Source organism: Ruditapes philippinarum, unplaced genomic scaffold (assembly GCF_026571515.1).
Source record: "Ruditapes philippinarum isolate M1 unplaced genomic scaffold, ASM2657151v2 ctg3001_1_1_1_1, whole genome shotgun sequence".
In the NCBI taxonomy this organism is placed as follows: domain Eukaryota; kingdom Metazoa; phylum Mollusca; class Bivalvia; order Venerida; family Veneridae; genus Ruditapes; species Ruditapes philippinarum.
In genome coordinates this window covers 27,551-44,682 of record NW_026858206.1, presented here as the reverse complement: position 1 = coordinate 44,682, position 17,132 = coordinate 27,551, and the positions used below count along the sequence as shown (strand labels likewise).

The 17,132-nt window shown below is 34.5% G+C and overlaps 1 protein-coding gene across 1 annotated transcript; it reads right to left on the bottom strand.

The window, feature by feature from the left end:
• Positions 1–7,256: 7,256 nt before the first annotated feature.
• LOC132752478 (uncharacterized) lies at positions 7,257–16,706 on the bottom strand. Its single transcript, XM_060742804.1, has 6 exons — positions 16,556–16,706; positions 13,551–13,805; positions 12,871–13,126; positions 11,535–11,672; positions 10,480–11,128; positions 7,257–7,868 (listed from the first exon to the last, which is right to left on the bottom strand). The coding sequence occupies exons 1-6, from the start codon at positions 16,558–16,560 to the stop codon at positions 7,432–7,434; spliced, it is 1,740 nt and encodes a 579-aa protein (XP_060598787.1). The 5' UTR covers positions 16,561–16,706; the 3' UTR covers positions 7,257–7,431.
• Positions 16,707–17,132: the final 426 nt, after the last annotated feature.

The following is a 17,132-nucleotide window of genomic DNA, read 5'->3' as shown; positions in this document are numbered from 1 at the left end:
TTTTTTTCTTTTTTGTTTTATCAAAATCACTTTGTTTTCAAATTTTCAAATAAAAATAGCTTTTCTGATGTACAACATGTCACAGAGCTTTAATAGATTAAAATAAACGTTTAAGTGAAGTGATAGTAACATGTTTGAATATCATATTCTTTTTATAAGTAATTTAATCTACCTAATAAATAACGTGCCAATGAGCCAGTCTTTAGTCGATTGTTCTAAAACTTTACCGTTGAGAGAGGTAACTACTGAAGCAGTGCCACTCACTTCATTTGCTCCGCCTCTGTTGAAGTTCGCCTCCGTCTTCGTTGACGGGGGTGGGGGGGGTGGGGGAGGAAACCAGGACAATTATGATCAATATAACGCCTCCGTCTTCGTTGACGGGGTGGGGGTGGGGGAGGAAACCAGACAATTATGATCAATATAACTGACGAAATTATTAAATTACAAGTAAACAAAGCCTAAACCACGCCCACTATCAGAGAGGCGGTTCGCTATTGGTAAAATAACAGACAGTTCGTCCTCAAAATCATTCGAACATTATGCAATTCGAACCAATATTTCAATGGCCTGCCATATTCTCGTTACATATTGTCTTCAATTTGTTTAAATTTTACCAATCATTTCAATTTCACTTGTTATACAATTTATTTCTCTTCGACCAGAGGTTCCAATTTTTGTTGCAACAGACAAACATTTCAGTATTTCAGACACATACCAAGAACATGGAGAAAAAAATAATAAATTCTTCGGATATTCAGCTGTGAAATAGAACGATTTTCAATTCTGATTTTGTACATTAGCTGTGACTGAACACATCATTTGGCGACGTCTCTGATGTGCAACTTGTGTTAAGTTTGTTTAGTTTAGCAAAGCTTAGTAATACGATATGTTTACAATGAAGGACTGCTTTAGTTCAAAAGATATGACATAAATCTTTTAAATGTTTCATATTTTCGTTAATTTCTAATTTAAAGAACACATGAATTTTATAACTTCATTTCAATTATTACATGCATATTACACATTTTCGTTCAATAGAGTCTTAATTTTCTGTTGTTGTTATTGGTTTTGTTGTTGTTGTTTTTGTTATTGATTTTTGTTTTTATTAATTTATTTATTTTCTTTTTTGGGGGCGGTAGAGGGGGTTGGGGTAGTTCTTGCTTTACCTTTTTATACTTTTTATTGTATTGTCGAATGTCGGGGGTATGATAGAAATAGATTCTATTCGGCATATGATTATATGCAAAACCAGCCTGCACAGACGTGGAGGGGAAATTGAAACTCCAGCACTGCTTTTTTAAAACATTAAATCAGCAGTGTGAGGGTACAGTAAGGAGGTAAAATCCTTGACGAAGTAAAGAGTTTAACTTGATTATTAGAGCGGTAATATTTTATATATTTTCGGTTTTTCTTTTTTTTTTTTAGAAATACATGCACATGAGCTTATTTCCAGATCTCGTTCAGAAGGTAATGACACAAATAATTTTATTTTGCAGATCATCGATCATTTCCGGAAGCTTTTAGTATCTCCACTTCGAAAAACTTCCTGCCATTACTTTTCTCTCATATAAATATGTTGGTAATGTAACCTATACATGATAAATCCCTATTCATGCTTGGCCCCTATATATGCTTGCCCGCTATACATGCTTGGCCACTATACAGGTTGATTTCTGTACATGCTAAATCACTATACATGCTTGGTCACTTTACATGCTGATTTCTGTACATGCTAAATCACTATACATGCTTGGACACTATAAATGCTCTATCACCATCCTGTAAACACCATGAGGAAACCTTCATTTTTAACATTCCAAAGAAATTTAAATCTCACAACGATGCTTATTGCCTAGTGTTAAAGTTATTTCAAAAACCAAAGTCTTGCTTCTTATGTGCTTAGAATATGATAAGATTGCATTTTCGACCGTTCCCGTATTTTAAATTTATGTTCTTACCTTTATGGTCATACCCTTAGCCCGCGCTGGTCAGAGGTATAAATGGTCACAGTTATAGTAGAATCAAAGTGCTGAAAGCACTGAATGCGACGTACCATAATACAACACCTATCTATAGGAAGAAATATCCTACTCAGCATAAAAAACAATGACATGTTTGTATGAAAACCTTGTCATGTAGCTATAGGCTGTAAAGTTGACATAGAACACTTAATTTTACAAATACTTTTTTATACAAACGTTTCCTGTCTTTATCAGATATAGTCCCCTCTTTGTATTCTGCTAGTGATTCAGAAATTAACAAATAACCCTGAACTTTTCTAATAACAATAAGGTCAATGTAATTGGACATTGCCAGCTTTTTCGTACAACTACAATTGTTAAATGTAAAGAATGTTTATAACAGCCGATCGTTAGGGTTTTTCTTTTATTGTACAATTTTGTCAATAAATTCTGTATTTAATCAATTTCACACCTTAAGTATTTCAACCACTTTTTTCTTAACAAGTTTCTATATTTTACTTTTTATGTGTATATATGTTGGTTAACTATAATATTACTGTAGTCGTTGTCAAACTTTTTCTAACAGTGTATATGGGATGGTGAAAAGAAAACATATTTCGAATATCTCTTCGTCTCCAAAACTTCAAGCCATCAGTAAATGTTTCTCCTTATCCTACAACATTGAAATTGAAATATTTAAACATGTTCGAAAATGTTTTGCATAGAAAATTAGACCAAACATGTGTAGTGTATACTATATTCTTTCGTGTCATTCGTCTCGAGTCATCTGAATGATAGACAAGTTTACTTTCCGGTCTGTCTGCCTGCAAGAAGTCCGTCGCAAAATAGGCTTTCCGATCACACAATATAATTCCTTACATAAATGTGTTTCTTCTTTACATGTTAAATTGCTTGGCATGCTTTTAATCGAATATAAAACGCTAAACTTTGAAGTCTGAAACCTTATTCTAGGTGATTAAAGGTATGGTAAACATTCGAGAGTTTCTTAATATTTTATGCAATGTGAAGTATATTTTCTTATTTAGCCCGTGATTTTTGTGTTTGTGTAATTTGTGCTATGCTTCAGAGCATCTGCTTTCAAATGATACCAAAATTGTGTGTCTGTAATAAACAGATTAGGAATCTTATCACATTTAAAAATTCCTTACACGAATAACTTCATGTATAATTTTGCAGATAAACGCTCAGTTAAAAGTGCTAAAATACGGGCTTACATGAAAGCTCGAGCCAAAATTTGTTTTTTGTTTCATTGGGTTTTACGTCACATCGACGCAGTATAGGTCATATCGCGACGTTCCAGCTTAACTAGTAGAGGAAGACCTCAGGTGCCTTTCCGTGCATAATTTCAGGCACGAACGGGCACCTGAGTAGAACTTCCGACGTTCCGTAAGCTAGCTGGATAGCTTCCTCACATGTAAGAATCGAAAGTCCCTGTCGGGATTCGAAACCCCACCGTTGAGGGACAAGTGGTTTGAAGTCAACGACCACAACAACTCGGCCACGGACGCCCCTCGAGCGAAAAAAGGAAAATCTGCTAAAATGTTTAAAATGATATATGTAATATTCATTGCAACAATGAAGTATCTCTTGCAACTGTTTCGGGTGGATGCATATTAAAGAATCATTTAAAGATGTCTGTTATTTTGAAAAAATACGCTTCGGATGTACTGACATTATAAAGTGAAGCTTATTTACATAGATTCCAGATATTCACATATGTAGTATAACAATTGAGAACCAAGATCATCCAGGAAAGGCTTGTTTGAATTCATTGTAGACTGAATTGTTGTGTACAAAAATTTATATTCGAAAAACAATCACAAACTTAGTTTATGCTTAAAGGCTCCTTCCCCAAGATGCCACGTTGCTAGGTAGACATAGCTTAGGCTTATAGGCTACCAGCCCCAGGATGCCACGTTGCTAGATAGACTTTAACTTAGCTAACAGGCTACCAGCCCCAGGTTGCCACGTTGTACCAACAGCTCCAGCCCCAGGTTGCCACGTTACTAGCTTAGCTTAGGCTTATAGGCTAGCCCCAGGTTTTGCTAGATAGACTTAGGCTAACAGGCTACCAGTCCCAGATTGCCAGTTGCTAGGTTTTAACTTAGGCTAACAGGCTACCAGCCCCAGGTTGCCACGTTGCTAGATAGACTTAGCTTAGGCTTATAGGCTAGCAGCCCCAGGTTGCCACGTTACTAGATAGACTTAGCTTAGGCTTACAGGCTACCAGCCCCAGGTTGCCACGTTGCTAGATAGACATAGCTTAGGCTTATAGGCTACCAGCCCCAGGTTGCCACGATGCTAGATAGATTTAACTTAGGCTAACAGGCTACCAGCCCCAGGTTGCCACGTTGCTAGATAGACTTAGCTTAGGCTAACAGGCTACCAGCCCCAGGATGCCACGTTGCTAGATAGACTTAGCTAAGGCTTTATAGGCTACCAGCCCCAGGATGCCACGTTGCTAGATAGATTTAACTTAGGCTAACAGGCTACCAGCCCCAGGTTGCCACGTTACTAGATAGACTTAGCTTAGGCTTATAGGCTACCAGCCCCAGGTTGCCACGTTGCTAGATAGACTTAGCTTAGGCTTACAGGCTACCAGCCCCAGATTGCCACGTTGCTAGATAGACTTAGCTCAGGCTAACAGGATACCAGCCCCAGGTTGCCACGTTTCTAGACAGACTTAGCTTAGGCTTACAGGCTACCAGCCCCAGTTTGCCACGTTGCTAGATAGACTTAGCTTAGGCTAACAGGCTACCAGCCCCAGGTTGCCACGTTGCTAGATAGACTTAGCTTAGGCTTATAGGCTACCAGCCCTAGGTTGCCACGTTGCTAGATAGACTTAGCTTAGGCTAACAGACTACCAGCCCCAGGTTGCCACGTTGCTAGATAGACTTAGCTTAGGCTTATAGGCTACCAGCCCCAGGTTGCCACGTTGCTAGATAGACTTAGCTTAGGCTTATAGGCTTCCAGCCCCAGGTTGCCACGTTGCTAGGCTGCTACGTATATAGAGCCTATCTACATGTATTTCAGCAGTCTTAGATGTAAAGTTTTTATATATATATTATAGAAGCTTGAGATGCCACAGGAAATTAATAAACATATAACCTTGTACGTATAAAATGTTCTACATGAATTATACTGGCCTTTACTGTAGTCGCCAAATAACTATAATGAAAATGAACAAACAACAAATGAAGGAACTCTTTTGTATAGAAGCTTCTCAACCATAATAAACAAAAGATCTTTCCACAACCTACGAAACAGCGACAGCCCTAATGCAACATCGTGGACGAATGCGTTGACTCATCAGTTTTGTTTATAATCAAACACGGTAAAAAAGAATCTAATTTATTACAACTGGAAAATATATTTTATTTAAACAAAGGTATAGAAGTAGAACAAAAAAAAAATGGCAAAAATTATGGAAAATAAACATAAGTACAAATAGCTTCCAAAGAAACAGCCACTAACAGTTTTAAGAAATTATCTGGAATTTATTAATTTTATGATGCCTAAAATTCTGCTATATTGTTTTTCCCATTGAGTTCCGTGTATAGATAAGTTTTTTAAATGTACTAGTTTGAAGATTAGAATGTTCAATGAATGAATTAACAGACGGCTAATACGAAACTCGTCATCTCGCCATGGCTATTTATCAATATCACCTGGTTTAAGTTTCCATTTAGGCTTTCTAAATTCGCGCTTTTTCTATTACTTGTTAAAACATAATGCGCAATATCTTGGGCCTTAAAATGGATTTCGACATATATGTATTTTAGTAAGAAATTTTAATCAAGAGAATATAATATAATTGCTCTAATATATAATCTTTCTAAGTATCTGAGTATGATTTCTATGATATAAAACGTCATAGGACATTGTAAATTGTATATTTTATACAAGTGATAGAATAACTGCAGTATAAAAATTGTAGCAGGAATTATGATGAGAAAGCTACTAGCACAAGAATGGACCTATACTTATTTATAGTAAAATAATATAAAGTTGAAATAGAGGATATTGAAGTAGGTTTAATACTAAATTTATTGAACGAGTTGAATAAAATCATATTATGCGAGCCTCTGGCGAGCACAATATTGTTCTATTCAACGAGTTCAATAAATTTAGAATTGAATCTACACGAATATAATATTCTATTTATCACATATATAAAATAAGAACGGTAAACCGTTTTATCCTGTCACTTCTATCAATTTCGGCCCGATAACAAGGTGCCGTATATTTTTACTGATCTACGGCACTTGATCACGTGGTATGCATGAATGGGCACCTCTTTGTCGAACTACTTTTCAAGAAAAAATATATTATTGTTATAATGTTGGACTTTTATGTTTGGTGGTTAAATTTCAAAATTTTCATTGAAAATTTAAGCTTTTTTGTTTGGTGGTTTAAATTTCAAAATTTTCATGAAAATAAGCATAAATCTGAAGCATGCTGCTTTAAAATAGCGCGTACTTGATTTTGATTGTTTTGCACGTGCTGTTTGGCGCTACATTGTGACGTCACGTAAACAATACTTTAAACGTCTGTACATCGTTAACGACTGAATAAAAGATATTGGTGTTCGAATTCATTTTCTTAGTTAGACCATTTTCTTCCATTCTAGATAGTTTTCACAACAAAATTCGACAAAAAATTGTTTATATTTCTCACATTTTTCAAACAAAATGGCGCCCTCAATGTGAAAATACACAGGGAGATAATAAGAATGGCGAGTGCATTATTGTAGAATAATGCACGCTTCGGGCCTTCTTTGTTTATATAGAAACATTTTCGATAGTGTGATTAAAGGTAGTTTGTCTAATAAAATTCTTTAAAAAAAAAAACGGTGACAGGATAAATAGAATAATAGATTGGTGCCGTGGATGGAGAAAGTTTATCTGGCTCTGCTCCGGAATTTATTGGATTCGCCTTCGGCTCACCCAATAAATTCCTCCGCCTCGCCAGATAAACTTTCTCCATCCACGGCACCAACCTATTATTCTCTATATCAAGAGTCATTTTTCTTTGACGCGCCTATAGTGTAACGCTCACATTGGCTCGCTTTAACGCTATGTTTATAGCGCAAATGACGTGACGTCAAAGTGTTATTACACTAGTGTAATATCGTCTTGTGTAAAACCGTTTTTATTAAATGGCTTTATTACACTCCTGCGCCTCGGTTTATGTGATAATGTATATGTATTAAACTATTCAGAGATATTAAACTACTTATTACTGGTTGAAATTCAAACAATCATGAAGCTAACATAGATGTTGGAAACAATGTATTGCGCATTCTTTTTAAAGTTATACGTATACATTACGCCAGTAATTTCTTTTAACTCAAATTTTTTCGCTCTATACATGCTTATGTAAATGAAGGGTAGCTTAAAATGTTGATACATGTGTATAAAATTACAGAAAAATCAACAGCTGAAGAAATCTACATAAAGTATTTGAGTGCAAAGAGAATTGTGGCCATAAAAATATCAACTCTGCTGATCGAAGCAGACGATGACCATGGCGTCGTCGATTTCCCACCGATTTCTGATCCGACGCAATGATGGCAAGTGAAAAAGTTTTCCGGGTCGTAGCGTTTCTTGATTTGCAATAATCTCGTGTAATGGTCGCCCCAAAAATCTTCCCGCCAATTTGGGTTGTTTTTGGTCGGCTCGTTCAGGTACATTCCGTTGCCAAATCTTTGAAGTCTCTTACTAAAAGCATCGGCTTTAGGGATGAGTAGTTCGTCGTATTTTGACTGATCAAACCATGATTGACTCTGAGGATCTGCAAGTGCGACACCGCATGTCAAACTTGTTACAGCAGTTCTGTAACCCGGATGGAGAGGTGTCGATTCAATGGAGAAGTCTGTGGTTCTGCCTAAAATTTCAAAAATGAAACTGATATTTTTTTGCAATCATTCAATTTAAGCAAACATGTCGGCAACATCCAGCAACTACTATGAAACAAAGAAGACTCTCTTGATTTTTTAAACTATCTGATACATACACGTGCTGCATCTTCTGCTGGAAATAACCAAAATTTGAATTGTAATTGGGACAAAGATGTGTGAAAACATTTTTATTATGCCCATATACAGTATAATTTTTCACGGAGGCGCTAAAATAGAACGATTTTCTATTGACAATATTTTGACGGAGTTCTTTTACTGCATGTTTGTATAATATGTGATGGCTATTGGCTAGGAAAATTATTACATTTAATATTGGATACATATTGTATTATATTTTGTTATTTTATGTGATGCTTTGTCATGTTACGATTTGCTTTGCTATTCTATTCTATTCTATTATATGCCATGCCCTGCCCTGTCCTGTCCTGCCCTGTACAGTCATGTCATGCTATGATTTACTCTGTAATTACTATACGATTTACATACAAGTACATAAGGGTTATGTGATCATTTGATTATACTATGTCCTTTCACGATCAATTAGCGTAAAGCGCGGTTTACATGTGATCATTAAGAGATCTATGGTGGCATATTTCAGCCACCAGATAACCTGATGCCTAACTAGTTAATTAAAAGGTTAACTAGTTACGTAACTAGTTAACCTGATACCTATGTTAACTAGTTACGTAACTAGTTAACCTCTTAATTAACTAGTTAGTTATATGGTTATCTGGTGGCAGAAATATGCCACCATAGAGATCTCAGTTTTACGAATGTTTAAATAATTGTAGCATGACTGCTAGAATTTTTAATATCATCCTTCAATATGTAAACGTCAGTCATTTTATTAAACTATTTTTTCCTTGACAATTCCAAACTATAAACAAAAACAAAACAAACAAAAAAAACGAAGTAAAGTCTGTTTTACTTGACTTAATGATAATTGGACAAGTTTGAGGCTCATCACTTATTATGGTTATAAAGAGTGGTAAAGGAAACAAATCGAAAGAGAATCCCCTGTGTTCTGAAGCAGGTTCACCTAGTGCAGATCGATCAATCGATCTATCGTTTAAACGGTCGAGCAATTTGTTATAGTATTTGTTTCTTGTTGTTGTTCTTTTTTATGATGGCCGACTTAAATTTTAATCCTGACCAACCGGTATATCTGTAGAACATTTATTTCCGGATTTTTAAAAAATATATGCTATTTGCAAGTTTAATAAGCATTAAACGAAATATGCAATTTATTAGAAGGTAGACAAGATGACATGTCATTATTTACATATTTATACTTGTTGCGTCCCTTTACAAGCCAGGTTGTGTACTTATAAACCCAGCCTTTCCCTCCCAGAATATTTTCCGTCTGCTTTTGTTGAGCTTTCTTTTACTTATTTCTGCTTTATTTAAGATGGATGCCATCAATAGTGTTCGAACGAAACGTCATGGCTCGATTTTCCAGTGCGAATGTACTTACAAATTTCGAGACAAATGCCTAAAGACTTGAACTTAGAAAAGCTATAATGAGTTAATGTGATAACTTTTCATGGAATCCGTCGGAAAACCTCTGTCTATACTACAAAAACACTCGTCAAAAATGCTACTTTTAATATTTGGTGCTAAATTAAACTTTAATGATTAAGCTTGCCTTTCATCTTGTATTATGTGTCAAAACTAATTCATACGTCATTGTTCATTGCCTCTAGTTTAAAATCTGGTAGTTTTGAGTAAGATTTTAAAATTATTTGCAAATTCGAACGTATTGATCTGTTCATTTCTGGTCTTCATCCTTGCCATACATAATTACCTAATTATAATGCAAAATTGCAAACACAAAGCCCTGGCTAACAATTTGATGCCCTTTTTTAAATGTCCCGGAGTTCTTGTGATAACCTTGAAGCTGTCCTAGAGTTCTCATGATAACTTTTGTTACTGCCCGTGTTTCTTGCAATAAATCACGGCACGCTTTAGCGTTTTTAGCAGAAATATACTGGTCAATATATTTGATTTGGTAAATTATTTGTTTTGCAGTATCTCTTTTTCAAAATGTCACTTATTTCAATTGATAATATCTATCAAACAAAATTGATAAGCTTCCGATATTCGGAATTTATTCATGCATACATAGTTTTAAATATCTAACTATCTGTTGTCAGGACATTTGTCAGCACGTTGTCAAAATTTAATTTTAATTGATTTTAATATTATCTGAATAAACAAATAAATTTTTATTTTAAGTTTCCGATATCCGGAGCAATTTATGTCACTTCCGACTGTCTGGAGTAAAATCAGCCATATGGGTTTTAGTCAAATTATATTGTGTACATAAAATTGTTAATCTTATTCCATGTCCAATAGCCTGGAATATTTAAAGTTTTTATTCAGCCCTGGACATAAAAAAATGCCCCTTCATCTTGTATATCGTTGTCAAAACTAATTCATAGTCCATTGTCATCGCTCTTGTTAGTTTTTAGTTAAATTTTTCCCTTCGCTAATAAAAGGTAATAAACAATTAATAAAAGCTAATACATGTATATTTATTAGAACAGTCGTCATATCACGTGGTATAGCCACTCTTACCTCCAACCGATGCTCCTGTGCATCCAAAGTAAATTCCTGCCATATTAGTGAACAGTTCCTCTTGAAACAGTTTGACCAACTCTCCGTTGACCTTTTCCGGCTGAAGTAAAGTATTAACTATGTAAGACCGAGTTATAGGTGGATCAGAGGCGTCCTTCTCGTAGTCCCAGAAACTGCTTAAATTCGTGAATGTTACATTGGTTTGAAGCTCCTTGGCAATACCAATAAATTCTTCGAAAATTTTATTTTCGGAGCCATCCCAAGGAGCAAACTTGTTCATCGCTAACTGTAATCGCCCGGTCATCTCAATACCTTCGAAATAATTCTTTTCATTACCAATTAGATAATATCCTCCCCATTCCCTAGGCATAGTTGTTATAAGGTTCCCGAGCGCCGACAGAATACGCTCGCTGTAATCGAGACCGTATGTGTCTACTTTTAAAGGCAACCATGTGTCTGCTCGAACCATTGCAGTTGGCATTGCGTGTAATTTGAAAACAAAGTAAACAACAACTCCAAATGTTCCCCCACCACCACCACGTAATGCCCAAAATAGATCTCCGTCATCTGAATCAACTTTACCGTCTAGATCTTCAATTTCACATCTCGATTCTATGCACGTGGCGATCCTACCATCGGCTAGGACGACCTAAATGACATAAATATAGAAACGTTTAGTCAAGAAAAAATCGCCAGAGGACTGTCTGTTTTTGTGTTTTACTCATTTAAATGTGTACCCTGCTCAATATAATCATTTTAAAATTGATTGAAAAGACAATCTTTATAGACAATTACATATTTGTGGGGTATATTTGATTTGATGTGATATTTTTGAACTGCTATACGTATAACTTGGCCTAGCAATGTAATGGACATCTTGCTTAAACAACATTCTTCAAATGGTTAATATATTTTTCACTAATTCTTTGAAAGTCGTTCCCAAATTAGAAAAAAAAATCAATGAAGTCTTTGTAAAACCAATTGAACATACAGTATTTCCAAAAAAAATTGACAACCTGTCCATGGAAAAATACTGAATAAACGTCTGTGATTACCTGCACTTCAAGGACATTGTCAACTGCATACCCTAATGACCTTGAGATAGGACTATGACCTCCACCTATGGTATAGCCACCAGGTGTCACTGTGTGAGCACTTCCGCCTACGATAGTTCGATTGTACTCCTTGTCAAGCTGTTTAAAATAAATAGATAACATGGACGCATATTTCGTCGTATAGTATACAAAAGCATTTTTAAGTTACCAGGCAGATTATGAACATGGATTGGTAAATAAGCCACTCCCACAAGAGCAACAGATATGTATACCTTTTATCACATATAAAGCAAATATACTATAAAATATCAAAGTATGTGTAGGCATCCGAATCGAGGTCTATCCGAACACAACATGTTTTTCTTTATAATTCTGCAATACATGTATATTCCTAATAATTCCTTGGAGAGAAGAATCAACAGAAACAAACATAAACTGTGCAAATTGAGTACTTATGTGTAAGGAAATATCTGCTTTGCGTGATCCAGAAGTAGTTGGATGACAAGTTGTTCGGATAAGTTTTGTTTTAGAGTCTTTACATTTTCAAATAATCTTTGAAATGCCTGTAATTAGTGTATATTGTTATTGTATTATGAAATAATCCATGTTTCATGTTGTTTCCTTGTTTCCTTTTTTCTGCAACAAGTACTTAATGTGTCAATTTTCAAAAAAAAAAACTAGACCAAGCTGTGAGACTATAGTTTGATTCAATCTGTCTAAAGTTCACATCTACTAATGTTTGTTCTTGCATATAGATCTGATTGCTACAGTATTTGTTTTGCCTTCATTGCGATTCGGATTTCCCGAAAAAGATATTATGCCATGCAATCAAACCGTCCTCTACAGATAGGCATATAACGAGCTACCAAAATATCGTCAAGATGTTGAATTTTGTTAGAAATCAAATTATTTGAAGTAATTTGAAACATTTAAACATGAAATAACAGACTTAAATTCAAAAAAATGCAAGGTTATTTTGCCAGTTTATGCCGGCAATATGGAAAACGCCTTGTTTGTTCTCGAAATCGTGCAAATTACCTACTTAGTATTGGTTTTCCAGCGATTAAACTTTAAAAACCGCATTGCTTGTGGAAGCTTGCCGATGACTGGCTGTTTGAAAGGTCTCGAGCAGGTGACAACCTATTGGTGGTTGTCAGATCCTAATGCGTAGTGTTAATTAGGAGCTGATTTTAAATAGATTTTTATCAAAAAACTAAAATGTTTTTGTGTAATATTACGTATTTGAATGCTCAAGTCATGGGACTAAAAAAAATATATTGAAAAAGAACTTCTTTTTCACAATGTGATTGCAGCCCTACACTAACTTTACACCTACCTTTTCGTAAATCTCCGCCCAAGTCAATCCAGTTTGAACTTTGACCTCCCCATGTTCACTTCTACTAGAGAGAAGATTAATTTCGTAGTCTTTCATTTCAGATAAATTGATGTTAATACTTCCATCCCATGTTGATCTACCAACAAAGTCATGACCGGAACTCCTCATTGTCACATGCAAATTGTACTTCCGGGCAAACAAGACCGTATCTCGGATATCTTCTTTCGAATGAACCATAACAACAAGTCGTGGGTACCTGACAATAAGACAATTTCGAGGCTTTGCCACTAATATATTTATGGAATCTGGTCTTTAATTCAGTAAGTTACTGTCATGTTGTGTTGAAATTTCGAAGCATGGGATTTTTTATTTAGAAGATAATGAGGAAATGTTCGTCATAGTTATCAGAAGAAAATACGGGCTTTCATAAAAAATGATCACTGTGAAACATTGACTTGCTCTAACTGACCTCACATAATACAGAAAAGTGTTATGCATTTTATCCCCCACTTATGGCTATTAAACAATGTTACTTCGTATACTCATATGCACCCCGAAATGAAGATTGGAATTATTTTAACTACCGTCGAGTACTTTTATTGGATGAAAAAAGGTCATACTCGGCGTAGGCGAAAACCTGCAAGTTTCGATCAAACATATAAAAAAAATAATGGTCATACCTCTGCTCGAATGTGTTATACATATGTGATTGGTTGACATATTCCTCAAAGTGTGGAACAATAACTCTGCCTTTCAACTTGTTGTTTAAAGACGCCACTTCCGCTTGTGACGGATAACAGTCGTCTGCAGGACAACATCGTAGTTTGATGATGTCATTTACATCATAATTTGTCATCTCTTCCCCAAGGTTTTCAACGGCGGCCTCTGTTTGACCGATGCTCAAGCACAGTAACGTGAACATTAAATTTAATGTCCTGAAAATACAAAATCATCATAAATTATCTTTTCAAAATCGGATTCATCCATATAATAAGGGTTTTCTGCTTTAAGGAGTATGTGTCGTACAGACGCATGACATTTGGCTACAGACAACAAGTCTATTTTTAGTAATGCGTCTCTGTTAATAGAAAGTAATGCAAATCATGAAGCGTCCATTGGAAAACGAAATGGAAAAACTGCTTATTTGATATTTCTCGTATGGACAGCAATTAAATGCGTACGGGCAACACTATTTCTATGGAAATCAAAACAAGAACTTACAATATTTACAAGGAAAGTATTTTTCGGCGAAAAAAGTACATCATTTTTGACATTTTATTAACTCACTCTCATACATGTATTCGCTTCATTTGTTCCCAACGCGCACAAATTTGTAAAGCAAGAAAACAAACTGGTGCAATAACGTATGCTTCGTAGTCTGACATTTCAATTTGAAGAGTGAGGCCAGATTGTAGATTTGAGGACTATTTTCTTCTTCTCTCAAATACCTCCCCTGGAATACTCTACCTTTATCATCGAAAAAATCGCAGCTCTACGATAAAATCATATTCCAGCTGAAGAGTTATTATGTGATGTGACGAAGACAATATCTGTTTTGCAATTCTACGGTCATTCGCTCTGTGCCTCTGCTCTGGCATGTACAGAAGTTAACAGTTCCTTACGGAAAAGTAGGCAACCAGTACTGGTAAACTGCTTGACAGTCTGCCCATGAATGACGCGGTGACTGAACTGTTCTGGTAAAAGGAATGTGACTTTAGGGTTAGGGTATTGCCCTACCTACATCTTACTATTGTGATCTGGAGTGAAAACTTCAAACATCACCACCACTACTACTACTACAAGTTATTTATTTGCTTCTGAAAGCTAATAATACGCAGAGGAAATGATTATAACTGGTCTAGTGGTAAACGGGTGTCGACCTTTTCAAACTAGGGAAAGTCTGTTGTAACTTAACATGAATATTACATGAATAACGGCCACGTTTACTCGTATGACACCAGAACTGTTTAAGAGGTTATAAAGAAATTATGAATTAGTTCAAACTCAGATCTCAGGTGATTGATTGGTCACAATTTGACACAGATTGTACACTGACCAATGAAAATATTGAGATTTGAAACAGAACTTGAGAAAAAAATGTTTTATAAACTTGTGGCAAGTTAAGTCCCTGGAAGCGAGCGTACGAAAAAAGTGCATGTCAAGACAATATAACAATCCAGCACAAGTTAATATGTTTAAACTGAACTAAGTGACAATGAAAGTTAACAGCCTTACGTCGTCAGAGAATCTTCCATAAGATTTTCAAAAAAAAACTTACATGTACATGTATTTCCAATGATTTTAGACTTTAGAACAGATAAATGTACATTAAAAGAGAATTTTATGATAAAATTTAAGAGCTTTTTACTTTGAATTGTAAGCATAAGAATTTCACAGCAACTAGGATGTATTTTATAGTAAATGTACGAGTATATTAGAGAAGAATTGAATTTTCTGATAAATTGAAGACAAATTTATTTTTAAATGTATTTAGTTTTTTTTTCATAAATAATTATATAATCCTTTACGTATTCAAGCTTAAAATATATTTAGTAGCGTAAGGAACCGTGTAAACTAAAATATGTATACATGTCCAATGTTCAATACCTCAATGTTTCCAGAATAAATAAAAAACTTAATATATTATTGATATACCGTAAGAGACTGTTTTCTCAAGTTACAAGGTAAGTTTTGTATAATGTCAAAGTTTCAACATAAAAGCAAGACTAATTATAAACCGTTGCAATGTTTTACTTCATATGTAGAATAGTACGTTATGCCCCAGAAACGAATAAATATTTAATATATGGGAAAGAAGCAGATTTAAAAGCAAATTATGTCCAGAAACGAATAAATATTTCCTAAGTGGGTTAGTAGCCTAAACCAATATTTGCTGCACATATTATTGTTAACGGCACATTAAAGGCACATTATGTTTCTTCAGAAATTCATATTTTATTAATACTTAAGAAATGTCAAACATGTTAATGGATTAAGAGAATGTTAGATGTTAAGGTACTGAAGAAAATAGCGCTTAAAATGCAATGATGTATCGTAAAGGTACGAAGTAGTATTTTGATTTTCATAAAAGTACTAATTCACTTTAACTATATCCACTGCCAAAACAGCAAAGAAGCAAAAAAGATAATTCATATATGTGGCAAATAAGTAATTGTTTTGGAAACTATATTTAGAAACCAAAAATAAAAAGTTTATGAGAAATAAAAACGATCGCATACATGAGACATAATGGTCCCCTTTATGCCCCAGAATTGACTACATTTTGTATCTCAAGAACAGGCAAGCATGTGTTCTATAATATAAAGAATATATTATCACGTTAATAAGTAGCACTGAATGATGTGCTAATGTGAAATGTAGCAAAATGTTAACAATCTAGCCTAGTATTTTGACTTCCATACAAAATTACTACTATTAAACTAATAGCAAAACGTGAAAGAAGCAAAACACGGTTTAGTAAAATGGCCAGTGAACTGTAACAGTACGTTAAATATAAACAGCTTTTGAGAAATATAAATAAAAATGAAACATTTTAGGAGCTTAATGGGCCTGCATAAATAGATTTATATAAAACTCAATAATCAATATAATAAATGTATAAGCTAAAGGTTTTAAACAGTTTAAAAGCAGCCAAATATACAAAATATATCATTTAAACACTCACCTCATTTTGAAGCTTTATTCCGAACAAGATTCGATCTAACTATAATGCCTGAATGACTAGAGTCTTATTTATTCCTTCTTCTCGTTACCTATTTTGAAATGGTGATATTTGATAGGTTTTTTTTCTCTATTTACCGTGAAGGTTACACCATCTCTATTCACATGACTTTATATTTTATTCAGTTTGGTTAGCGAAGCGTAGTAATACAATATGTTTACAATGAAGGACTGCTTTAGTTCAAAAGATATGACATTAATTAATTTTTTTTAATGTTTCATATTTTCGTTATATTCCCATTTAAAGAACACAAAAATTGTATGACTTCGTTTCAGTTATTTTAATTATACATGTATATTTCACTTGTTCATTCAATAAAGTCTTATTATTTTGCAGTCGTTTTATCTTTGTTTATTTGTTTTCTATTGTTGTTTTTTGGGGTTTTTTTTTGTATGTTTGTTTTTGGGATTGTATTATTCCTTTTTTTCATTTTTATATATTTTCGTGTAATGTCGGGGATGAAATAATAGATTTAATTCGGCAAATGAATATGCATCGCCAGCTCGCACACCCGCGGAAG

Coding starts and splice junctions, on each gene's coding strand:
- LOC132752478 (XM_060742804.1), bottom strand. Junction 13,127..13,550: donor TATAACACATTCGAGCAGAG/GTATGACCATTA, acceptor TCTTATTGTCAG/GTACCCACGACTTGTTGTTA. Junction 11,129..11,534: donor ACAATGTCCTTGAAGTGCAG/GTAATCACAGAC, acceptor TATGTCATTTAG/GTCGTCCTAGCCGATGGTAG.